General features: G+C 41.9%; 2 protein-coding genes across 13 annotated transcripts in view; one reads left to right on the top strand and one right to left on the bottom strand.

Annotated features, from left to right (window-relative positions):
• Positions 1–7,566, top strand: part of ADAM22 (ADAM metallopeptidase domain 22) — a 205,940-nt gene extending 198,374 nt beyond the window's left edge. For all 11 annotated transcript variants that reach the window (XM_064487601.1, XM_064487593.1, XM_064487596.1 and 8 more), the window contains one exon: positions 912–7,566. In XM_064487601.1, the coding sequence (XP_064343671.1) occupies positions 912–932 (21 nt within the window). In that variant the 3' untranslated portion in view covers positions 933–7,566. The remainder of the gene's footprint in view (positions 1–911) is intronic.
• Positions 4,013–24,073, bottom strand: SRI (sorcin). Of its 2 annotated transcripts, none has more exons than XM_064487606.1 (8): positions 23,989–24,073; positions 23,067–23,150; positions 21,002–21,071; positions 14,814–14,857; positions 13,853–14,000; positions 13,504–13,617; positions 12,524–12,582; positions 4,013–4,256 (listed from the first exon to the last, which is right to left on the bottom strand). In XM_064487606.1, the coding sequence occupies exons 1-8, from the start codon at positions 24,037–24,039 to the stop codon at positions 4,245–4,247; spliced, it is 582 nt and encodes a 193-aa protein (XP_064343676.1). In that variant the 5' UTR covers positions 24,040–24,073; the 3' UTR covers positions 4,013–4,244. The 2 variants fall into 2 exon arrangements, with proteins under 2 accessions (XP_064343676.1, XP_064343675.1); XM_064487605.1 differs by lacking the exon at positions 4,013–4,256 and adding an exon at positions 10,632–10,846.
• Positions 24,074–24,865: the final 792 nt, after the last annotated feature.

Below are 24,865 nucleotides of genomic sequence, written 5' to 3'. Positions count from 1 at the left end.
TCACATTACCTGGAAACATATTTTATCAGCTTGATCTTTTTTCTTCTCCCTTTTTTGTTGAATTGGCCTTTCTTCTCTGGTGAACCGAATTTCACTCTATTTGATCATGCCAAACTTGTTTTCAGTCCATTAAGGCACGTACTGAACATTCTAGACATTAGATGTGAACAGGGCTGGTATAAAGAACTGGAGGAGAGGAAAGAGGTGAGGGAATAAGGAAACTGACATCGTGCCCTGGATGGGTCATTCTGCTCTGAGATGTCAGCTCCTGAGAGAGGACTATTTTTTAGGAGGCAGTGATGGATTTGGAGACTGTATAACCTGGCCATAGGCCCAGGGTTTCTAGGTGGATGGTGGTGGTAGTAATGGACTCACACTTCCCTAAGGTCAGTAGTTCTGAGCACTGGCTGTACAGAATTGTCTGAAGGGCTTTTAAAATATACTGATGCCCGAATCCCACCCAGAGAGATTTTGATTTAGTTGGTCCGGTGTGCTGTCTAGGCAATGGGGACTTTTAAAATGTCCCCAGGCCATCATTGTTCTAACTGGCTGTACTAGAATCCTGGAGAAACTGAAGTTATGTGTAGCTTTAAAAAACAGTATTTTAAGTTATTTTATTTCTTTTGAGACACAACATTTAGTTTACCAAAATTACAAGTAACATTAAATGAGAATGTGAGGGTTTTATGTATTAAAAGGTGGCAGTTGTTAAAAAGGTTGAGACTCGGGTTTAGGGGAGAGAGCTAAAAATTAGAGTGTTTATTTTATCCATTTATAAGACTTTGCAAGAGTGTGCACCCACCATCACCTAAGTATTGATGGACTCACCAAATCTTTTTCATCTTTGCTGTTCAGAATATGCCTGTTTCCTGTTTTCACAATGTGAAATTTTGCTCTTCTCTGTTATGCAGCTATGGGAGACATCCATTTAAGATCAACTGTTTACATGTGATACATCGAAACTGTTTACTTCAACTTTTATAGAAACCCAGCCTCACGGAATCACTGCAAATCTATCTGCTCTTCAGACAATTCGAAAACATCGCTGAATGCCACAGAGGGGAGGAAGTCGAGTCTCACATCTGGATATCACTTTCTTTTTGTCATTGGCTTAGGATTTAACTGAACCATGAAGAGAACCACTGAAATGTGACACTATAACATGGAACAGTAAAGGTACTGGTATGTTCATGGATAATCCGCATGACAGCTACATGTAGAAATATCACTAAACTTAACTCACACGACCCAAATGTAGCAAGTTTCCTAAGGGACAGTAGTGGATTCAGAACTTGCCATTCTGAAGCCCATCCTCATTGTAGACAGTAATGCTCTATGCATGAAGCTTCTGTTTATTGTTTTCCACATTTAAGGAAACAACATCTCATAATAGAAACTAGCATGCAGGGCTAAGGCATCTAGGGTTTTTCTCTGCAGGACTTTAAAGCTTGAGAGGCCAATATCCTATGCGCTCACTGTAAACATGTATTTTTTATTTTATTTTATTTTTTACTTTTCATATTTATTATCAGCATCCAAGGACCATTGTACATATGTAAACATTTTTAAAATTAAAGAAAAAAGCAGCTGTTACACACAAATGTATTTTGCCAAATGCCTAACGACAGTCAGTCACCATCACGTCACCATCATCCACCAGATGGTCTTTAAAGATTGTAAGCAGCTGATGTTGTAAATATCGTAGTCAGTGCTGTATATGTGTCTCCCTATAATTGATACTTGTCCAAAACATGTGATATCCCTTTAAGCTGTGTGCAGTCCAGAGGCAGTTTTATTGAGTAATTAATTGAACAAGAGAACAAAATGCCCAGTAAAACCTAGAGCCTTTGCAGCCTGCTGGGCCAGGAATCCGGGGGTGCCGCTGCTGTCCTGCCTCCAGGTGCGCCGCTGTTCCCTGGGAATCCTCCAGCCTGTCCCCTTTCCTTCTGGGGGCTGCAGTGTCTGCCTCAGCACCTATTAGTTCTCGGTTCCAGAGCACACCTGCTGGCCTCACCCTGGGGGCCTGCGAGCCCCACAGCAGCGTGTCCTGCTGGGATTAAGCAAGTGCACCAAAGACATGGGAGACCACAGCTGCTGCAGCATTGGTAGCCTCTGACATGCCAATCCTCAAACCCTTTGTGGCCTAAACTTTGGTTCTTTTACAAAACTTTTTAGCCATCCTCATCTGTGACATGAATGACTTGTTTTAGTACAAACAACTTTTACCCTGTTTGTTAAGGGTTTTTTATCAGCGGTGGGATATGAGTCCCAACAGGTCATTCTGCGCTGACTTGTAAGTAAGTAGTGGAAGGTTCCACCAGCTGGGCTGGGAAGCCGCAACAGGCCACCGAGGATTGACAGAAACCTAAAACCAGGAGTGCGCAGCCATGGTGAAGTCACCCAAACAGCTGGCACGGGGAAGAATCTGATGTTCTGAACTCTGTATTTTTTTAATCCATGGGAAAGTAAGAAATCTACTTTAAATCCCCTTCTTTAAAACCAAAGTTTGATGGCTGTCATTGTGCAGCTCTATCATTCTGAAAGAAAACTTCTCTTGGGAGGCTACACTAGTAAGCTCAGAAATTGATGGGATCAATCAAATTCTTTGTTGTGACCAATAACTCTGAATTTCCTCATTTTCTCTCCTTGGTCTTGAGAGGAATAGAATATGCAGATAAAATTTTAGAAATGTCCTATAAATTTGATCTCTCCCAGTAGTGTCCAAGGACAAAGTCCATTCATCTCCACGTGTAATGATCTTGGAGGCCTACACTGAATGGCTCAGTTAGAAGGCGGTGTTCTATACTCTGTGTGTTTATGGCTTCTCTAAAGGACCTCTCTTCTGAAAGTCTGAAAACATTTGAAAAACAGTTTAATCAACCAAAATGATAGACAGCATTTTTTCATGACAGGAAGGGATGTGATTGTCAAGACGAAAATAAATGATCCATCTGAGACTAAAGTCTGGGTGAGCAGTGGGTGGTGATGTTGCCACGGAGCTCAGCCGAGGACAGGAGGGCAGACAGATTTAAAGATGTAGCAAAGAAAGTGGCTTTTGCCCAAGATCACTTTTATGTGCACTGAACGTTTTCTGGAATTGAGTGTATAAAAGGCTAATGTTATAAGGTTTATTTTGACTATAATAGAGTTTATAGATTTGAATGTAAGGTACCTCGTGTAAATATGCTTCCTAGTTATGGTTACACATCCCTGATTTGAAAGAATCCACAAATGATTAGCTATGCAGTCAACAGGTCCCTTCCCCCTTCTCCCTCTTTCCTCACCTTCTCAATTATTTTTACTTGAAAATGACTATTTCAAGTGAAAACTCATTACCTGTGCCTTTTGGGAGACATGGTGGCTCTAGAGGTACATAGCTTATAGTCAGCTTCCTCAGTAATAACCTTCACAGGGAACTGACCGAAAAGTGTTTTGTTTGCAGAGAGATTATGATTTTATAGTAGCTTTAATGTTCTATTCTGGATATCTGCTCTCGACAGGGATGCTTAAACATTCTTACAGCCATTTGCAGAATTCTTTGACAAGTTTATCATTTCTGTAGATAGTTTTGAGGAGTACCCATCCATGTGCTTATGGTTGGTGTTTTTAGATGTATTAAAGCTAAATATTCATGGCTTTTCATCCACTGAGGCAGAGAAAATGGACTCATGGCGCTAAACACAAGCACAGCATTATTTTTATTATTTTTTTGAATATTTATTTTGGAGAGGAACTTTGAGGCCACATAGCAGTTTGTATCATGCAACAAATATTTATACACCCCAGTCAACTATAGGACTATTATACCAAGCAAAGAAAAGCAGTTGTTTGGCCTTTATGTTCCATTGTATGCCTTTTTCCTCTCTTTCTAAAGTTTTGTGTGTAGATAAGACTTCAGATTGACGGCTCTGCAACCTGAGATGTTCCATTTACCCATGGTCATTCCAGTGCAGTAAACTCTGATTTAAGGAAACACTTTTCAATCTCTCCACTAAGAGTGTCAACAAAGGAGGTGTGGGTACCAGGGAGCCCCGAGGGAACAGATGGGTCAGACTGACTGGTCTCTGTGCGGCTGGCCAGTCTTTCTTTAGACGGGAAGTGATATCCTCCCCTGGGGTCTCACAGCTAGAAAGCGATCCCCTGGCCACATGTCATCTGTGGAAAGGAATAAACTTCTCTGTTTAAACAGTGAGGCATCATTAGGGCTTTCAACTTGCTGTGGTTGCTGTAGTTTCTAAAGAAATCTAGTGCTGCTCCTTAAAAAAAAAGAAAAAAAGAAAAAAGTTGACTAATAAAGTAGATGCAAGGTTAAAATGCCAAACATATGTTTCAGTTTGATATATAGGTGCTTTATTAAGTGAGGCTACAGTTTCTCTGTTTCTCTCACCCTTGCTTTAAAAAGGCTTTTAAATTGTGTTAATACATAACGTCAATCCAGCGTAGATTCCTAAACGTAAGATTGACAGGGTTTCTAAAAGAAGTTCCTGAAAAGGCAGAACTAGGTGTTGCACGCACTTCCACAGAAGGACAGTTTATGTTTGAATTCTAAAACAAGGCTTGTATTTCTTACATTTCTCTTTTTCCTGTTGATCCTCTTGCAGATTTGCATAATTGAATCTAGTCCTTTGTCTTAGATCTCTTGTGGCTCCTTTACCTGTTACATTTTTAGATTTTCTTCTTTACTTTTTATAGTTACGTATGGGCCAGAGCAAATATGGTATTTCTAATCACTTCCAGTGTTTCAAAATCAAGTTTATTTACTAATCTCATCCGTTCTTCATTTCCTGTTGTCATGGCTCTATTTTAACATTTATATTTAGTGCTTTAAATATTTCCTTGTGTTACTAAACATGATAATAAATCCCTACCTAAAGAGAAGACTATTTTATTTTACTTTATTTTACTTCAACTTAAAGGAAAAGGAATTTATTGGAATTTACTGAGTAGCTTGCCAGGTATATGGGACGGGCAGAACAGTGCAGCACGGAGTAAAGGTGATGAAGGCGTGAAGGGAGGCAGGACAGCTCCCCGCCAGCCTGATAGGACGCCTCCTGTGGGCAGCATGTTTTAAATGCCATCCTACCAGTCAGTAAATTGGCATGAATTTTACCTGAAACGCTCTGACTCCCATCTGCAAGCCTATTACCTACTTTTTATGCTTCTAATTATCTTTTTCCTTTCACGTCTGTATTTTCCTCTAAAACTGACACTCAAATGCTTTTTTTTTCTTCAATGAATTTCTTATTCTGTCAGCTTAAAATAAATATGAAGCAAATATTGCTATGGAAAAGGGCTCAACTGGTGGCTCCAGCTTTTAACTTTTCCAAATGGATAAGACTATTCTGATTTCAGAGGCAGCAACTTTTCCTCCAGCACAGGCTAGCTTCATAACGGCCTCTCCTGTGTACTGGATCGCCAAGCCCCCAGCCTGCTCTGATGAGAATCAGCTGAGATGCCGCCCACTTGGCTCTGCGGCGCGGGGCAGGGTTCAGAGGGTGCCCCGTGGGGTGGGGGTGGGGTTCAGAGCAGCCACACCTGCTGGGAACCTTTGGCACATGCTTTGTGGGCAGGTGTTTTTAATTCTAGGAGGACTTTTCAACCAGGCCTGCAAATGCGGAGCAAGGAAAGATGCAGCGGGACCTTGGAAATCAGGAGATAATCCTTCTGTTAATATTTTATTCATTGCTTTGTCAGAGTCCCCCAAATAGAGTATCTTCCGGTTCAGTTTAGATGTAGAAAAACAAAAACCTGCCCAGTATTTTTGTCTTCAGTATCCAGAGCCTGACAAACAGTAAGCATCCTCACTGTGGGTTTGAGAGATCTTTCCTCGCTACTTCCAAAGTGGCTCCACCTCCAGTAGCGGTCAGCTCTTTTCTCCTGACTAGGAACTTTGACTGCCATGAAGGTAAGTCCCTTCTTTGCTTAAATTGGCACGTGGGGATCCACTGAGGTGGGGGATCAGGGGCTAGAGGCACTTTGCGTGGATTGTGCAGTTTGGGAAGTCACTGAGAGACTGGTTCTCAGGGTGTGTTTCAGGATGTAGAGGAGGTGAGCAGCAGCGAGCCTTGGGAGGTTATGGGGCATTCAGCCCTCGCAGGGGAGCAGAAAGCTGAGCCACACGAAGAGCTCAGAAGCCAAGAGCACAAGTTGGCCACTGGTGGTGTGGTAGGGAGAGAGGTGCTGAGTGCCTACGGCAGGCCTGTGTGCCTTGCAGTTTTACTGAGTGTTGGCTGTATGAATACTCCATTGTCCAGGTGCGATGGGCCAGTCACTCCTGCCTGGTGAGTCCCTGTTGCATTGTCCATAGAACCTGTATCGTACCTGGAGGTGCTTCAAAGCTGACAAGGTTTTGGTTTAAGGACATCATCATTTCATGTTTTTTAGGTATCCTTGAAATCAAAATGAGGAAACAAGTGTGTTTTGTTTTTGTTTTTTTACAAAAAGGCATACAATGAGACTAGTGACGTGAAGATAATGTGTTCACAAATTTGTCAATACAACTTTTAAAGAGTTCATGAAGAAAAGGGCATTTTCCTCTCAAGTTAAAAAATACATGTGCATATAATACTAATCTACGTTTACTTTAGGGCTTAGCCTCTCTTTTTATGAAGTTTCAGATGTAGGTTTGTGTTTTCATAGTCAGGCTCTAAAAAAATTGCAAACAGCCCCCAAAATCTTTAAACACAGAGGTGCTAAGTTATACCAGATGACACCAAACAGAAAGTGCTCATAGGAATTAATACATTTATTCAGTAATAACACAAGAATTTTTCCTAAATTATACATGTGTATCACTGCCTGATGAGAAACCCCACTTTTCTTTTCTAATCCAGCACAAAATCCAACTGTGATTCTGCAGCCAGTCTTTTTAATATGTAAAAATGACCCAACATCTTTGTTTTGTATGGAAGGCTTTTTTTTTAAAACACTAATTTCAAAAGTGCTTAGCAAATGTTTATTCAGAATAATAAGCATGTACTCCTTTTTTAACTTGCTGGAAGAGACTTGCCCCTCCAACCACACATCACAAAAAGACAATTCCTTTTAGAAACTGAGCGTTTTACCTAAACAGAGCAGTTTATATGTTTGCTCGTGTACTCCATGTCCCTCATCTTCAAGGGGTGATGTCCTATCTACAGCTAGCGGAAGCCACTTGGTGGGGAAGTGTTGACAGCAGCACGGTTTCACTTTCGGTAACCAGGGAATCACGTGTATATACTTAGGTTGGCTTCTTTTTAATACTATAGTCTCTCTGCTACTCCGCGCTTGGGGTTATTTGAAACATTACTGGGTTTTGGCAAACAGCAACTGAAATATACATGGCAACTGCTTTCCAGAGCAAGCGTGATTTGTTTCATGGCTGTTCAAGTTATAACGTTGTTCTTATACTGTAGGTCAACAAAATCTTGCTGTTTTTAAAGGTCACTGTTAACATAAGGTTCAAATCTCGGGCACAATTTTATTAGTGTTCACTTCTGAAGCTAATAAGGTACCACAGTTTTCTATGTTACTCTTCATTGTAACATCAATAAAGTGACTTTCAATAAAAGATTTATGTTATTTTGATGCATGGCTCCCTTTGATCCTGTTTTTTGCTGTTTCTTTGCAAAGCTTTGTGGGGATACTGCTGGGCAGTGCTTTCTTTTCTGTTTCACGCCATCCTAGAAAGGACCGTTGGCGCGGTGGGAGATCCCAACATCCTTCTGGAAAGCCTGAATGCTCGATTTGCTGGGGGGCAGACTTGAGTCTTCTCCATGTATCCATCTGCCTGGTTTCATGAACACTTTCTCCCTCACCCGAATAAGGATCGATTTCCTGCATTCAGTCGTAGAGCCCAAGCAATGGTGCTTATTTAACGGGCTCCCTTGAATCACCTGTAAAGCACTGGGTCCTGGGTGGGCTCAGTGTAGGCCCATGAGTTCACAGCCTGAACAATTCTTCCACCGGCCTTTTCCTTGTCTCGCGAGCAGCCCTTTCACCCACCAGCCTTGACCCTGGCACTTGGTTTCCTGGCCTTTAGCTCCTAGTCAGAGTAGTTATATGTAGTCAGAATACTGGTTTAATGTGAGAAAAAGGACTGAACTAATAAGGGTTTGTATACTTACTATGAGATTAAAAAAATTATGGTGATTACAAGAGCTCCATTTTTTGTATTTGTAATGTTTTAGGCCCATAAGATAAACACCAACAGTAATATACTCAGCCGAGCAAAAGCAAAGTCTAGAGCAGAGATAGCAGCAGTTTTTGCTCATGTGCCATCTTAGGGACTGACGGCTCCCCCAGAACATGACGCTGAAGTGGTCTAAACTCCATTTTGGCTCAAGAGGACTGACAGCTGTGATTGGCGACACAGGACCGCTGTGGCACCAAACTACATCATTTGTCCCCAGGGAAGCACAGGCCTCCTGCAGCCACATTCCCATGGAAGTGCTCGAAAAGGGTGATAAGTACTTTATAAACCATGCATCTCTTGAAATGGAAGAATAAAGCACTTGTCTCCAAAATTAAATTAATCTTGAGTTGGGATGATTTGGGGAACTTAATTCTCCAAGGTATCCAAGTCTGAGCTTACAGCTTTACTATGCACCAACTAGATGCTCTTAAAAAAATAGACCAAAAAACAGTTTCAAAGAAGGCGGTGAGGCTGCACTGAAAGTACATGATAAGGGAAACACAGAGCCCAACATAAAACAGAAATAAGGCAACATGAGATCTACTTGTAACAAAGAGTCTGGCTGTAGTGAAAGAGGATGGATACATCAGATCTGTCAGGGGAAGGACTCTCCAACTTCAGGACATACTGAAGACTAGGTTCTGTGCTTTCAGAAGGAAACAGTGAAAGTAGAAGTGGAGGAAATAAGGAGACTTGCTACGAACGTCAGTAATTCAAACTGAACTGAGCATTTCCAGAGACAAGGTTTTGTGATTCTTTAGCAAAGCAAGTTCTGAACCATGACTGATGCAACACACCTTGGGACTAAAGCGGTAGGATGGTTCAAATACGACGCACGACCTTTGGTCAGCAAGGACCTTCTGCCTTACCACATTAGTCACCCAGGAAATGACCATTTCCCTAAGCTATGATTTCCTCGGAGGATCCTGGTGAGTTTGAAGCAAACAGCAGGTGTTGGGACTCTGAAGGTGAGTTCCCTGCCTTCTGGTCCTCTGAGCCCCCTTTGGTTCTTTTTTGGACAGCTCACGCTCACGCGAAGCTTTATGGCCTCACAGACAATATATAGGGACTAAAACCTAGACTGACCATGTAATTAATATACAGCAGGCTGCCTCACATTGTAAGATGACAGAAATATGTAATTATAAGTTAGGGTTGATGAATGTATCAATGAATGTATATATTTAGCAATATTTGAAAAAATAATTAGTGAAATGAGGCTAAAGATGCTTAGAAAATGTTTTATTTTTCATTCTTTGACAACTAATGATCATCTGATAACTCTCCCACTGTGCCCTAACATAAGACAGGTGTCCTCCTGGTTTCATTGTTTTATCTGTTAGGCTCTCTTGCTGAAAAGAGCAAACCAGGTTAGCTTTAAATTTAAGAAACAGAAAGATTACTGGTGCTTATTGTACCAACACACTTTCTCATTCAGAACCACCCTATGGGGTAAATATTACCTCCTTTTCAAGGATGGGGAAACTGAGGCTCTGAGATTATCTAAAATAATCGATCCACATATTTAGAAAGAGGCATAGCCAGCATTAGAATACAGATCTTACTTAAAAGCACGTGGCTTAAAAATGGAAAGAAAAAAAAAGTCTTCCACTATAAATGTAATACTTGCTTATCAGAGCATATTTGGAAGAGCAGTAGGAAAAAGGAAAATGAACTTATGATCCTGACCTCCACTGGAAGCCACATCAACATACATGTATACTCTTTCCAGTCCTTTTACTGTATATATTTTTTAATGTAAGTGTGAACATATGGCATATCAAAGTGGATGTAACACTATTTTAAAAATTAGCATCTTCTGATCTTAAAAGGAAAGCACACACATTACAGAAAACTCAGAAGATACTGAAAGGCATAAAGAGAATTAGTCACCTAGAATCCCACTAGTCAAAAATAACCATAGTTAGTATTTTCATATATTTCCTTTAGTCTTTTCCTATTAATTTTCTTTTTTACATAGTTAAGCTCACAATGTACCAGATTTTTAAGTATTGTTAACAAAGGTCTACATGGATGATGACAAAGAGGAATTTGCTGACAGAGAGTATTTGCCACTCAAGATTTTTAAACATGTCCATTCATACAGCCATCAAAATACTTGTAAGCCTTAAATCCTGTGCTAAGTTTCCACTGAGGAGAATGGATTACCAGGGTTTTTGTTTTTTCTTTTTTTGCATCCAAGTGGTAGTCTAAACCATTTACATGATAAGAATACACCACACCTAAAGCTTTCAAGACTAGTAAAAAAGCCCTTCTAAAAGAGGAAAGACAACAGCTGTAGTCTGAAGAAGAGGTTTTAGTATCTTACAATGAAAAATACATAATGTGCCTTAAACAATTTGCACACTTAAATCTACATAAAAGAAGGCTTAGCAAGAAAGTAAGGCATGATGGACAAGAGCTCAGGAAAGTTCTACACAGTGCAACAGGCCAGATCTTATATTAATAACATTCCAAAGAATTTATTATCAAAACTAGAAACTTCAGTGGTACATAAAGTAATAAGCCTTTACAACAGCTGTTAAGGGAAACTGGCTGTGTTAGTTTGCACACATCACTGAAGGCAAAGAGCAAAGGAGAACTCCAGTTGGAATGTCAATTCTGTTCATGCAGCTTCCTCATGATTTAAACGCTCATGACGCACTGAATGAACTGAAAGAAACATCAGCGTTAGACTGCAGACCTCACAACACTGAAAACTTAGCTTATTTTTAGGCAGCTTACATTTTGGTATTCCAATTTGAAGTGTGGATTTAAAAAGATTCTAAAAGTAAGAGGAAATGATGGGTGGAAAGGTTCATTTTTTTGAAGGAAGCAATCTAACAAAAAATCCAATTGGTTCCCCATGTCAAAAGTGTCTAGCAGGAAGCCGATCTTACTCCAATGGATAAAGAATTATTTACACTCCAGATAATATCTTGGACTCTAGACATGGTCACCGTCAAAGGCACCTACTCCCAAATACAAACAGCAGTGCAGTTTCTTAAGTGTTCTATCCCATGGGAATCTCTGAACTGACAGTCTTACCCACCTCTCTATCAGGGCGCCTCTCAACAGTTTATTCCCTTCAAATCCACTTGACTAAAATAAATCCTAGCATGCCAGCGTATGGATGATCAGAAACAGAATACCTGACCCTTCCCCTGAAATTCAGAAATCCGAGCGTAGAAGCGTCAGTGTTTGCTGTGAAATGTTTGCTCTATCACCAAACACACACGCACAGACTCTGCTTTTTCTCTCAGCTTTCCTTTTCACTCTTCCAACACCAGGGAGACCCTGGGCACTGCTAATCCTTCCAGCATTCCTGCAAGGCCGAGCTGATTATCCCCCTCTTCAGGGAAAGAACTCAGGTCAGGATGTTCAGACATCCCTTAAGTGGCCCTGTCTGAGGCCAGAGCCTGGGCACCGTCAACTCCACAGGCTGCCCCTCCATCTGTGGAAACGGAGACAGGGCTGTCGCCCCTGAGAAGTTAACACACACTGAAGTGTACGCACCTTTAAGAAGAAGAGCTACTCACAGGTACATGTGAGCCTTTGTAAAGTGTACTCACAAGTAGGGCAGCTGCGGGCCGATAATATGTGCAACTTTGGACTTTGTAATGGAGAAAACTTTTAGAATGTTCAGGTATCACAGTGATTTCCATTCTAAAGGTGGTTTCTTTTATCAATGTCTGAGCAAAAACGGGAGAAACAACATCTCCCTAGCTTTGCTATGTCTAACCAACCAAGGCCATCGAAGACGGCTGGTGTTTATGTTCACCCTGGTTACGTGGCCTCACCCTACCTCATTCAGTGTGGCTGTTTAATAAAAAATTGTTTCGAATTATGACTTAAGTTTGTGCTGTTTGTCCTCAATGAAGAACACGGGTATGGCAAGTACAGCTTGAACCACCCAAGTGATTTCTCAAGGACGGAGACGATCTGTTTAAAGAAGGCAAAAGCAGATACAACATCTGCGTGATGTTTTCCAAGGACATTTCTGATTGAAATCTCACAACAGCCCAGTGAAGACGGCATTACTACTACTTCCTCTTTCCTAAAACAGTTCCTGAGCAATAAAGAGCCCTGTCTAAGTGACCTAGAGGGACACTTAACTAGTAAATGGGATAAGCTGGGCTTTGACCCAGGTTTTTCAATGCAACAAACAGTGGTCTATGGATAAGACAAATAATAAATGAAATTAATTAATTCTGAATAGTAACTCCTTCTGATCATTTAATCCTTGATTGTTCCAGCATCCTAAGATATTCTAAATAGCCAGCTTCAAAGGGATGCCCATTTGCTGTACCTCTTTCTTGTCTACTGAGGTCTGAATTGACTGAGACTTACGTCATCATACGGGAAATTCACAACACCTTGCTGAGCAGTATCCCGTCTTCGAAAGCTGTCTGTAAAACACCACAGTAAAAGTTATAAGTTTTTAAACATCTTATCTGAAATCATAATGGTTAATTATGTTGGCACTGGTTTCAAAATGCAGTAACATTTAAATTGTACAACCAGCCAACGTAAATAAAAGGCCAAAGCAAGAAGCCAACTGTACTAATGTGAACAGATTTAATACGTACCAAGTTACACAACACCCAAAAGTTGGCCAACTGTCTTTCTCAACGTAGAGCTGGAAGAAAATTACCTTAACCTCAAGTAAGTAAAAGCTGCATGACTTCTGAGGCCATTCTTAATTGCAAAAGCAGAGAATTTCAGACTTCTTAACAACATAGATACTATATAATCAGGAAATGGATGGATGGTGTTCTTAATATGACAAATGGCTGTGATCAAATATTCCATTTGTTTGAGCTCTGTCTTACTGAATGAAAAGGATTTACTTTAATAAAGAAATCTGCCCTTAAATTTGTGTTAGGATACAAAAACAAGATAAAACTAGCTCTGAAAAAGGGTAAGAAGCTAAAGAGAGAAATGGAACAAGAAAAAACATACAGAAGAAGGGAAAAGCATAGAGGGAAGAGAAAAGTGGAGATTATTGACAGAGGCTTGTTTAGGAAGGACATTTGAAACAGGCACGACCATGTTAAATTATTTTCCAACAGGAGGAATTAGAAAAAGAGAGCCATCAATGGGTAATTTCACGCTTTTCAGCTACTTCATATTCTAAGGAGAAATCACAGAATACTGCTCATACTCTGATCAAAAGTGCACCAATCAGCTTGTTATGTTTGGGGACATTTTAGGAAAATTTAGTTACGATTATTTTAATGGCAGATGACTTAGTAAACTGAAAAAAAAAATCTCTGGGAAAACAGAATTATTCTGCTAGATGTGCTTAACAGCAGTCTCAAAGGGCACACCTGTCAGAGCTCGAAGCTTGACACAGCAGGCGATGTAGTCATCGAAGGTGATCTTTCCATTGGTGCTGTATCGTTTTGCAATTGAATTCACAGCCTGGGGACTCAGCCTAAATCCTGAAAGGAAGAAAGATCATCCAGGAAGGAAAAAGAAAGTTCAAGGATTACAAAAAAACCATTAAAACACAATGTCTTAAGACTGAGAGGGCTCATTTAAATTATGAATATGTGCTACTTCTAGAAAATAGAGACTGCCTCCACGTAGCCTTTAGTTTTAGAAATTAAAAAAAAAAAAAAAGCTTCTACCAAGGAACAGAGAGATGAACAGAGAGATGGAGTCAGTCACACCCACCCATGGCTGTCAGGGCCTTCTGCAGTTCTTGGGGATCCACTGTTCCACTGCGATCGCTGTCAAAACTGATGAAGTGTTGTCTCCAGCCATTCAGGACAGCCCAGAGTTCTTTAAATTCATTGAAGCCCATTGTGCCTGACATATCTCTCTGAACTGTCATCAAGGATTAGAACATCTCCATTTTGCAATATTTTCTAACGATTAAATCAAAGATCAAGGGTAAGAGAATTTAACAGTTCTTTCTGCTGAGAAGGTTAAGAGTGTTACACATTCTTTTAGGAAGGCTAGAACAAAAAGATATTCTCATGATATAATAAAAAGGGGCCTGTGGAGAAAAAGCTCAGAGTACATATTTTCACTGTGGGAAAAAGATAATCTATGTGATGTGATTACGAGGAAATAACGTGGCCATTGTGAGCCACACATAACAAGCAGGCTTGTGACAGAACTGGGCTGCACTTTCTGGGTGGCCCAGGCTCTGCTGCTCACCCCTCTTTAGTCCTTGCCCTCCCTTGGTAAGCCCTCCCAGACCTGCTGTTTCCACTTTTGAAAGTAAGGTTGGGAGGCACTGAAGGGTCAGCACTCGCTAAACTGAGTCTAACAACTGCGATGTGAAAAATCCCATTGCTTGAAGGTCAGATGTGAATCACACAGGGCAATCAATGTTACAGCAAAAAAAAAAAAAAAAAAAAAAAAAGCCCTCCTGACTGCTCTGGTTTCTATACTTGTTCACCTTTGATGCTTCCTCTAATTCTTGAACAACCAACATTCTATTTACTAAGCTTCCTTCCTTTTTTCATACCAAATGACATCTTAAAGGCTAATGAGTTCAGAAAATGTTTTTGTAGTCATTTGTCACTTTGTGTTTACTGGGGATTAATCCTTAGATGAATTCCTTCAGAAATAATTTTTTTGTGTGTCCAGAAAAAACACTATAGACAGCAACCAAGGTGAAGGATACATCCAGCATTGAAACCATAAGCCGGCAAGTCTCCAGGTTAAAAGCTGTTAAATCAAGAAAAGTACATACATATTAATACCACTTCAAAAATTCACATTACATTGGATACATTCAAATCACTTAGGAATGTGATTATTTATGCACTTTTATTTTTATATGCTGCTCAATTTATGTGAAACTAAAATTTATGGAGTTTTGAAGTAGATTATTTTCCAGATAGAGGATTCCTTCTAGAATCCAAATTTGACTTTAACAACTTTAATAGAAATCTTTTTATGCTTATTTTTTAATTGAAGTGTACTTGATTTAGTGTTAGTTTCAGATGTACAGCAAAGTGACTCAGTTATACATACATATATATTTTTTCAGTTACTTGTCCATTATGACTCATTCCAAGACACTGAATATAGTTCACTGTGCTATGTAGTAGGTCCTTGTTGTTTATATATGTAGTAATGTAGAGATCTTTTTAAAAAGTATTGCATAGTACTGTTAATATTTTTAGGTGTGACTTATGGTTTTGAAGTTGGGGGAAAAGGTGTCCTTATCTTTTAGAAAGGTACACACTGAAGTTATTTGTAGATGAAATGAATGTTAAGAGATCTGAAAATTGCTTTAAAAAAATGGGCAGGATTATAGATAAAACAAGAATGGCAGCACACTGACAACTGCTGAAGCTGAGTGATGGGTACACAGGAGCTGACTGCATAATTATCCCTATTTTTGGATCGGCTTAAACTTCTCTATAATATAGTGTCTAAAAAGTACTATATAACTTTCTTGCTTTTGAGACTGTAATAGAGTGAGTTCATTTCACCATAATGAACCACAATGTATTAGACCCACCGAGGTGAACAGGAAGGTAGGATTGCTTTGTTCCTACGCACAATTGACTGTAGCTGCTTTTGCTAATTTCTGTGTCTGATCATTTGTTCTTTCTTTCTCTTTTAATATCAGACACTGAATGCTCACCTTCTACCTCAAATAGCCTAACATCTGTCTTCATATGCAATTAAGATAAATACACTTGCTAGAATTGTGCATTAAATGAGAGCACTCTGGATGAGACCCAGTGACTTTTTCAGGGATGGGCACTGTTCAGAAGCCTCTTTAGTTCACTTACAGTTTGAGGGCGCCCTGAGGGTGTTTCCAAACCTCACTCAGACAACCAAACTAGACTCCACTTATCGGTTAAAGGCCTAGTGTAATCTACCGAAGCATTAGCATGTTAAAAATAAAGAATTCCTTGCATTTTACATTGTGTTAATGGGAATCCGTGACTTCGAGGAAGTGTTACTAGGTCCAAAAAAGCTGTAAAACTAGAAGGAAGAAGTATCAAGGATCATGGAAAAGCTCGACTAAATTCTACAAGTTTGTTAAGATGCACACAGAATTAACATTTTTCACAGCTGTTACTAGCTTCACTTTTATCTTTAACCAAAGTGAATTTAAAACACAACTAAGCTAACTCTTATTACTGTGATGTCGCCAAACACTACAAACTATAGGTTTTTCCACTTTGAATAGATTCCTGTGGTTGGCATCTCCTGGAACCTTGAGATAAAAGATTGGGACTATTTCTGTTTTGGTCCTGCAATCTCCACCTGATCCTCAGATACAATTCTCTGAAGTGAGAGGAGGCCACACACAATTTTCTACACTTTTGAGAAAGAGCTGGTTGATTCTTCACTGAGTTTTAAGTTGCTGGACGTAAGAAGTCTCTCTAGTCTAGACCAGCGGTTCTCAACCCTGGGTCCTTATCAGAATCAGCCAGAAGCTTTGAAAGATCCTGAGACCTGGGCTGTACCACAAAACAATTATTATTTTCCAGCTTTATTGAGATACAATTGACATATAACATTGTGTAAGTTTAAGGTGTACAATGTAATGATTTGATCTACGTATAGATTGCAGAATGACTACCACAATAAGGCTAATTAACAACCCATCACCTCACATAGTTATCTTCTGCGTGGTGAGAAGTTTTAAGATTTAATCTCAGCAGTTTAAATATACAGTACACTATTGTTAAGTATAGTCACCATCACCGCAGAACAATTAAATCAGAATCTGAGTGTGGGTTTCAGGCATTAGCCTGTTCTGAAAGCTTCTCAGATGATTCTAGCGAGCAGTCAAGGTTGAGACCACTGTTTCACTCAAAGTGTGATTCCTGGACTAGCTGTGTTAATATCACCTGGGAGCGTTTATAATTGCAGCATCTCAGGCCTTCCCCTATATCAACAAAATCAGAATCTGCATTTTAACAAGACCCCCAGGTGGTATATATTCACATTAAAGCAGCTGGTTCAACCTGGACCAGCACTGCCTGGAAACTGGTCAGAGATGCAGATTCTCAGGTCTCGCCCCAGAATTGAATGAGCAACGCTAGGGCAGGGCCCAGCAATCTGGTTTTTGCAAGCCTTCCGCTTGCTGCTGCCATGTAGGAATTACAGCTCTCCAGGGCCTGATGACCACGGGACAGAGCCCATTGTGTTGGGCTGAAGATCAAGGCTTTTGCGGTCCAGGAAGCAGCCAGCTTCCCTTTCTCCCATGTCTCTGAATGGTGCTCAGTCACCCAAGCCAGAAACCTGGGAAGGTCCGTAATTCCTCCTCCCGTCACTCTTGACCACCTTCTAAACAGCTTTAGGAGCCCTCCAATGCCTGTCCACTGTCACATCCTTGGTTTAGTGGGCATTTCTCTCATCTGTTCTACTCCAAGGGCCACCTCACTGGTGTCCCTGACTCCCACGTCCCCCACACCCGTGTGCCCTAAGGTTATCCTCTAGCCAGGGAAATGTGGGCCCTCGTTATGTAAGCCCCAGGGGAGGTGCTCCGCTGCCCTCAGGATGGAGTCCAAACACCTTCATTGGCATATAAGGTCCTGCTCCTATTTTCTCCATCCAGCTAGTTTCTGATTCTTCATTCAACCCCATGTGCTATCCTCATGGTCAGTTTCTCTCAGTTCCTTGACTGACCCTCGCCCATGCTCATCTCTGGGTCTGCTGTACCTGCTGTTCTATTTGTCTGGAAAAGACTCCTTGGTCCTGCCTCATGTCTGCTCAGCATTCATTACTCCTCAGTTTAGTTATCAATCCTGCAAGAGAAATTTTCCTGACCTCTTTCTGGGTTACGTGCTCCTCTGAGGTGACCCCACAGCCTCGGTCCTTCCTGTACCCCAGTGCTTTTCACACTGTTCCACAGGCACCATTTGTGGCCACACACCCAGCACCTAGCACGTGGTGGGTGTCCACTAAAAATGCATCGGTTGGACAAATGAAGGAACGGATGAGACTGAATTCTCACCCCCGTGGAAGAAGCCGTATACCCCTCTCAAAGAATCCAAGGAGGATATGCTTTTAAAAATGGAATCTTTGGATTTTTTCTGAAACTTAAAACTGATCCCCTACGTAAATACCAACCTTAAGTCAAAATAGCAATAAGGGTATATGATTTTTCCATTTTAGGAGATCTTCCATACTCATTAACTCATCAAATGCCTATGAAGTACTTATTCTGTGCAGGGCTCAGTCTACCAGGGACATCGGAAGTACAAATGTGCGGTTGCACCCTGCCCCAGCTGACAGTCTAAGTTAAAGATAAGTCATGTGCACATACAACTCTCTTCAAGGCACAGCCACTGTGGAGGCACCAAAAACTACCATGAGATGTTGAGGAGTAAGAGGCTCCTGCCTGGGAAAAAAGACTTCATAGGAGAAATAGCATTTAAGCCAAGTTTTGAATGATAGGAAAGACGTGGGACATCTGGTGACAGCCACATAGAGCCAGGGAGCTGAATAAGCAAAGAGAGAAGCAGTGAAGTCCAGACAGACAGAGTGGGAGAAGGTACCCTTGGATGGGGCTGCAGTACTGAGGACATGGGATTCCTGGTAAGCTGCCCAGCTTTTGTCTTATCTCCATAGGCACCTTGGAGCTACTGAAGATATTTAGAGGAGGAGAGTGACAGGTTAGAGCCGTGTGTCAGGAAGAACAGAAATCTGGTCATCTTTTGTGAGAGGACTTAAAAGGGAGGGAATGAGATGGGCAGTGAGCAAAACAGAAAATTCACTATTCCAGGCAGTTCCAATGAGTTCCGAAAGCTGACACTGAATAAGTTTGGGTGAGGAAAACTTGTGCTCAATTTTCAGTATTCCCCCTCTTCCCCCAGAAATAGCTTTTATTAATGCTACTTCTACTTCAAATAATTTCAAAAGAATCTTTGTTATAATTTTATCCTTTCTATCTCCTTTCTCCTGTTCATTCTGCTAAAATGCCTCAAACATCTTCTCTTCTAGTAGAAATCCACAGTGTAACAGACCCTACCTCCAATTCTCTTCAACCTAACTCCAGAGGAACAACCACTCACTCACTCAAAAAAATAAATAAAATAAAATAAAATAAAATAAAATAAAAAGTTAAAAAAAAAACAAAAAAACCCCCCAAAAAACCAAAAAAACAAACCCAACACTTAGGTTTCTCTATCTCCCCTGCCACCCCCAATCCCCATCTGTGCTTTTGGGCTTGAAAGCTGAGTTTAAAAGACCAACAGCTGCATAACTTGTGCATTACAAAGCTCACTCTGACACCTCACAAACAGGATAGTTTTGTGGTTCATCACCACCTCCACAACCAGATGACAGTAAGCAAATGACTTCAATCACATGCTTCGGATGACTCAGGAAAGGTCTTTTCTCTAACGCTGAGATCTAAGGCCATCACTAAATGTGGCACTCTCAAATGAAATTTTTAAAAGCACTGCTCTCCAAAGATATATAACCCTCTTTGTTAGTCAGATTTTGAAACCTGCCCCACCTCTTCTGCTGAAAGGATGTAGAAAACCCATCTGTGTTGTGACACAGCTCACTTTTGTAAACCCTGCTATTAGACCTTCTTTGTTGACCAGCCCCAACTGCTTGAGTTTGACAACTAACAAATGTACTGCCTACAATAGTAAAAAAAAAAAAAAAAAAAAAAAAAAAAAAAAAAAATTCCCTAATCTAGAAAAGAGTTTCTTTTGTTCAGGGCCAGAGTAAATGACAGAAATGCAAAAGGTTCCTCTTTTGTATTAATTCCCCTAACTAGGAAATATTCGTAGGCTACTGAAGTCATAAAACAAAGGATGATAAAAATAGATATGCAAATAGTTTAAAAAGAGAGCTACCTAGTAAATATGCCAGGTCAAACAGTCAAAAACGGCCACTACAGGTCCTCAGATGTGACTTATAGTTTGAGTGTCTTAATTCACAGCTTACCAGGAAGCTGAGGCTTCGATCTGATGTTCTGTCTCAATTAACAACCAGCAAAGAAGCTGGTGGGTAACACACATCCACCAAGACACAATTCTATATCCTGGATACTTGGCAGGGTCAAAAGGTGATTTGAAGAGAAGCATGTGGCATGAGTGTGGGACGATGAGAAGGCCCTGGTCAGGATGCAGCATCCGGGCAGCAGTTTCCTCTGTGCAGCTGGTGCAGAGAGCTCAAAGGTGGGAAGTCGGTGTCAGCATGGGCGCAGGCTATGAAACACTGGGGGTTTAGGGTTTAGAGTTTAGAAACCAGGAAGGGCACATCCCACTTAGCTTGATGTGGAAAGAGGAAAAGAAAGAGGAAAGACCTGGGGGATGTCAAAGTGAGCTTCAGTCAGGGGCTCTGAGATCAGTGCAAAACTGATTTGTTGAGGACGAGGGCCACTTGTGGGGAGAGGGGAGAAGGCCAACTACTCAGAACTCGGCATGAAGGACAGGCCACTCCGGGACCAGGTGCACAGGACTAGCCACTCAAAGCCCTAAGTGCCACCAGACTTGAGACAGAATAAGCTCTTGGCAGTCAGCAGTAAATGTTAGTTCCAAGCACTGATGACACCCGAGCCGGCAGATTTCATTACGGCACCTTACCTTGTCTTCTGTGAAGGAGGCCACACAGACTGTCTCATTGGTTTCAATGGTTCCAGACACAAAGAACCCAAATCCAAGAAACCCACTAGACTGGTGGGTAGCGTGGAATGATTTCGTAAGAACTGTTCTCAGATGAACATTTTGAAATACAAAAGAACCAACCGAATTCAGCTTTTGAAATTATGAGTTTTTTGGATCAGAAAAGCTCAGGTTCCTTGAAGCTGTCATAATTACAAGTAACAACTACAATATGAAATACTAGAGTACTTCTAGAGATACTTCGGGGCTGTTAACTTACGTTTGTATCCTCCAGCGATGCCCGACTGTGTCAGGCATCTCTGCAATTCATCAGCATCTATTTGCCCATCCTTTTGGGGGAAAAAAAACAGGAAAAGGAATCACAACAGTGATTTGTACTTTCTAGTTCTTTGTTTATGCGTGACACTTTTTTTTTCCCAAAGGAATGCCTCCCAAAGGTAGGCATTCTTTTTCCTCACTCTACTGCCAAAAACAATTACAGAAAAAAGACAAATTGTTAAGAAGTTTTCCACAAATGGGTAATTAGGGCCATACACAAAAAATACATTTCTAAATACATAAAGTGGGCATTCAATTTCAACTTTATTTTAAATGATTATTACACAAGAATTAAAGTCTGAATGCTGCTTAAACCTATACTTTAGTATTACAAACATCTTTTCATCATTTCCTCTAAATTCCTGAGTTATAATTGTTACAATTGAGTATAAATGTTCTCAAGTATAAGGTTCCTTTTATAATAAAACTGTGAGGTGAATTCAGTTTCTTTCATTTATATATAATATTTTAAAATGTATAAATAACACTAATTTCTGTCTTGAACTACTCTCAGTCTGAGCTAGGAAACTGCCTAAATTAAGCATTCTAAAATAAAATTACTTATGTAGTTGCTTAAAAGTCTCATTGCTCTCTCTAGCTCTTTTTGTTGGGGGCTGTGGAGAGCAGGGTACACCAGTGCCATCAGTAAATGAAAAGTTCAGTTCCCACGGAAGGAGGCCTCTGTGATCACCTTTACTTACGACGTGATGATTCTGTCACAATTACATCTGGAAGACCCAGGTCCCCAGTGTCTATTCACTGGCTGACCTAGGTCAGAACTAGATGTATGTTATTTTTAGGAATTTTAAAATAAAATACCTAATTCCTCAAGTCCATGGGTGCTGTAAATTCTAAATAATCTGAAAGATGATGGACATGCTGCTGCTGGCCAGGGCTGCTGAAAGCTAAGCAGGCGGGGTCACTTACATGCCTGCAGGCACAGGCATCTAAGAATACGGAGTCCTGAGCTTTGCCATGTCTTGTGGTTTCAAGATACAGATCACTAACAGATTAAGCAGATACTTCAAAGGAAGCTTTCGGTTTTAGACTCAATTTTCCATTCAGTTTCTCAACCTGTATTTCTTCCACTGCCATTCTAAAAGGTGGTCCTAGGTTTTTATCTTGTAGTATTCCATGGCATTTTCACATTAAGACTGTGTTATTTCCAGCTTTGGATCAGAATAAAGCTAAGTTGAATTCCTAAGTGTCAACCTCCCCCTGGACATGTCTGGAATGGACCAGCAGTACATTTACCAGGCACAGTGACTAGGAGCTGGGTGAGGGTCCTCCCTCAGGATGCAGCACTACCTGCCACAGGACTCAGAATGAACAGAAGTGCAAGGTCATGGGGTGCTGACCTCAATTCTCTGGGTCAGCAGAGCACAACACTTGATAAGGTCACGGAAGGGACCTAGGAACAGCATCAGCATCAAAGAGAATCTAGACTGTCCACAAGATTAACTTCCTCATAGTAAGAAGAGAGTAGTAAACTTCTTATTTTGAAGCCAGTGGATTTTTTTTTTTAACCTTAAATACCTATTTCCCAAGGGGATAATTGATTTAACAATTAAATTCAACCCACAGAAAATGTCCATTAGGCACTGGCTGTAGACTTACTAGTAATACATGCTTTTAAGTTGTACAAAAGGGGCTTTATGTTCAGTAGATCTGGAATTTCTTCTCTGGAAACCACCATGGACCCTGACCATTCACAGTTCTAAAGACATCTTTCTGACAGCTCGTCAAAGCTATTTACACTAGCCTATTCTGTTCAACTTGACCCTGATTCAATCACAAGTTTAGTTCTGAATTGAACATGAACACTTTTGTCCTAATTTCTTCTGAATATTTGCTTATATGAAACCGACTACGGACTTCTTTCTTTTCTCTTATGCAGAAGAAATTCTTCTCCAGAGGAAAGGCCTTTTTTTTTCTGTGCCACTATAAGAAAGGCTAATGCAAGTGTAGAATCTGGCGATTCTTTAATATTAGAGGAAAAAACTAACCTGTCCAGCTACAGCCGCAAAGTAACCGTACAGCGGATCCTGAGTTTGTCCGGGAAACGTAGGCCCTCCGGGAGCTCCCCCATACTGTAAGACAGGAAACACAAATAGCATCATTCCACTGACCAAGTTTTATTCTTTCCCCATTGAATGCCTCATGCAAAGCCAGGCAACTGCCCGCCCTTCTGGTCATCTGCCTCCGCACCATCGGGAACATTCTACCTACAATCACACCTCCCCCTTTCCGCCCTATTTTCACCTCGTTTTAATGCAAAAACTGGCGGCTAGGATCAAAGTGAGTTGTCTGGACAGTGACATCTGTGGAAGCGAAGCAACTTTTAAAATCCCCATCATCCTGCAGGTTACTGAGATAAACGCAACCTGGGCAAGCCACTGACGATCAGGGATCAGAACTGTTTTCCTTTTATTTTTCTAGCATGTACGGTATTTTTAAAACAGTTCCCACCATGATGCGCATCCCTGACGCCGGGGAGGCGGCCTTCCTCCCCGAGGACTTTGACTCTAGCGGACTTTCCCTGACTTTCCTTTTTTCTCACTTTCTTTTACAGAAGGAGAGGTCGGTCTCTGGACCATTCTAGACTAAAACGGCTGTTTCTCTCAGGGAAGGTGGAGAGGGAGGGGGAGGAAGGCAACACCCAGTTTGCACGATTTCACGCCGCGGAAGCGGGAGTCACAGGGTGGGCTTTGGAGGACAAAAACTGGTAGCCGGGGAGAAGCAGGGACAGAGGGAAGGAAGGCGCCAGGCACGGAGGCCGGACAGCAGGGGCCCGGGGCTACGCGGCCGGCAGGGCAGGGGCGCCGGGGAGCCGCCCCCGCCGAGTCGCCACAGGTCACCCCTCGGCGCCCCCGGCGGCCAAGGGGCGCGCCCGGGCCGCGGCCGCGAGCCCGCGCGGGCAGCACTTACCCCGCCCGAGTAGTAGCCGCCGCCGGCGCCTGGGTGCCCCGGGAACGCCATCGCGCAGACTGCGCCGCCTCCCCGCTCCGCCCGCCTCCCCGCCCGCCGCGCCGCCCCGCCCCGGGCCGCACCACACGGGCCCGCAGGGGACGCGCCGGCCGCCGCCGCCGCCCGCGCCCGGCCCGGCGCCCGGCCCCTGCCGCCTCCTGCGCCGCGCCCGGTCCTGTGTGTCGTCTGCGCCCAGGTCCCGCCCAGTCTGAGGTCCGGTAAGTGACTTCAGACCTGCGATGCCATTCACACCGGGGACTCGCCTCCCTTCGTATCGCGCGTGGCACATTCCAACACCAACCCAGTTCCCCGAATCCTTTTTCGCTTCCTAGTTGGTTTTTTTCTGATACCTTTTTTTTTATTTTAAACCACTTTATTGGACAGGCCGACCGGCTCGGAACAGAGTGTGGCATTGGGGGAGGGGCTGAATGCATTAGGGCCGCTCTTCGGTATTTTCGCGGGAAGGAGACGCCGAGAGATCAAAATGTGAAAACACCCGTGGAAAACAGGAGTAAAACTTCAGGAATTGAGCACAGGGGAGCGTTGGCTTGCGGTTACACATTTCAGCGAACTACACAGTCGTGTTTCCTTGCTAGGGCACTTTGTCATCTCCTGGTTAAGCTGGGTGTGACAGGGATATGGCCCAGGGAGAAGAGAGGGCGTTTACTGGGCAGGTCAGCCTCACCCAGATTGTTCCTAGAAATTGAGCTGTTTGAATTACTTATTCAGTCAAAACCATCCCATTCCCCCAAAATAACTCAGATACTTTTAATACAAGAAAAGTTTAGCGCAAGCTAAGAATGTGCTGGTAAATAATTCAGGAAAGTGAGAGAGCTGG

This window comes from Camelus dromedarius, chromosome 7 (genome assembly GCF_036321535.1).
Source record: "Camelus dromedarius isolate mCamDro1 chromosome 7, mCamDro1.pat, whole genome shotgun sequence".
NCBI lineage: Eukaryota > Metazoa > Chordata > Mammalia > Artiodactyla > Camelidae > Camelus > Camelus dromedarius.
Note: the sequence above shows the minus strand (reverse complement) of the source record. Positions and strands in the feature narration are given on the sequence as shown.

Coding starts and splice junctions, on each gene's coding strand:
- SRI (XM_064487605.1), bottom strand. CDS start 24,039: ATGGCGTTCCCGGGGCACCCAGGCGCCGGCGGCGGCTACTACTCGGGC. Junction 14,858..21,001: donor CATCGCTGGAGGATACAAAC/GTAAGTTAACAG, acceptor TTGATTTAACAG/CTTTTAACCTGGAGACTTGC. Junction 14,001..14,813: donor TTATGGTTTCAATGCTGGAT/GTATCCTTCACC, acceptor ATGACAGTTCAG/AGAGATATGTCAGGCACAAT.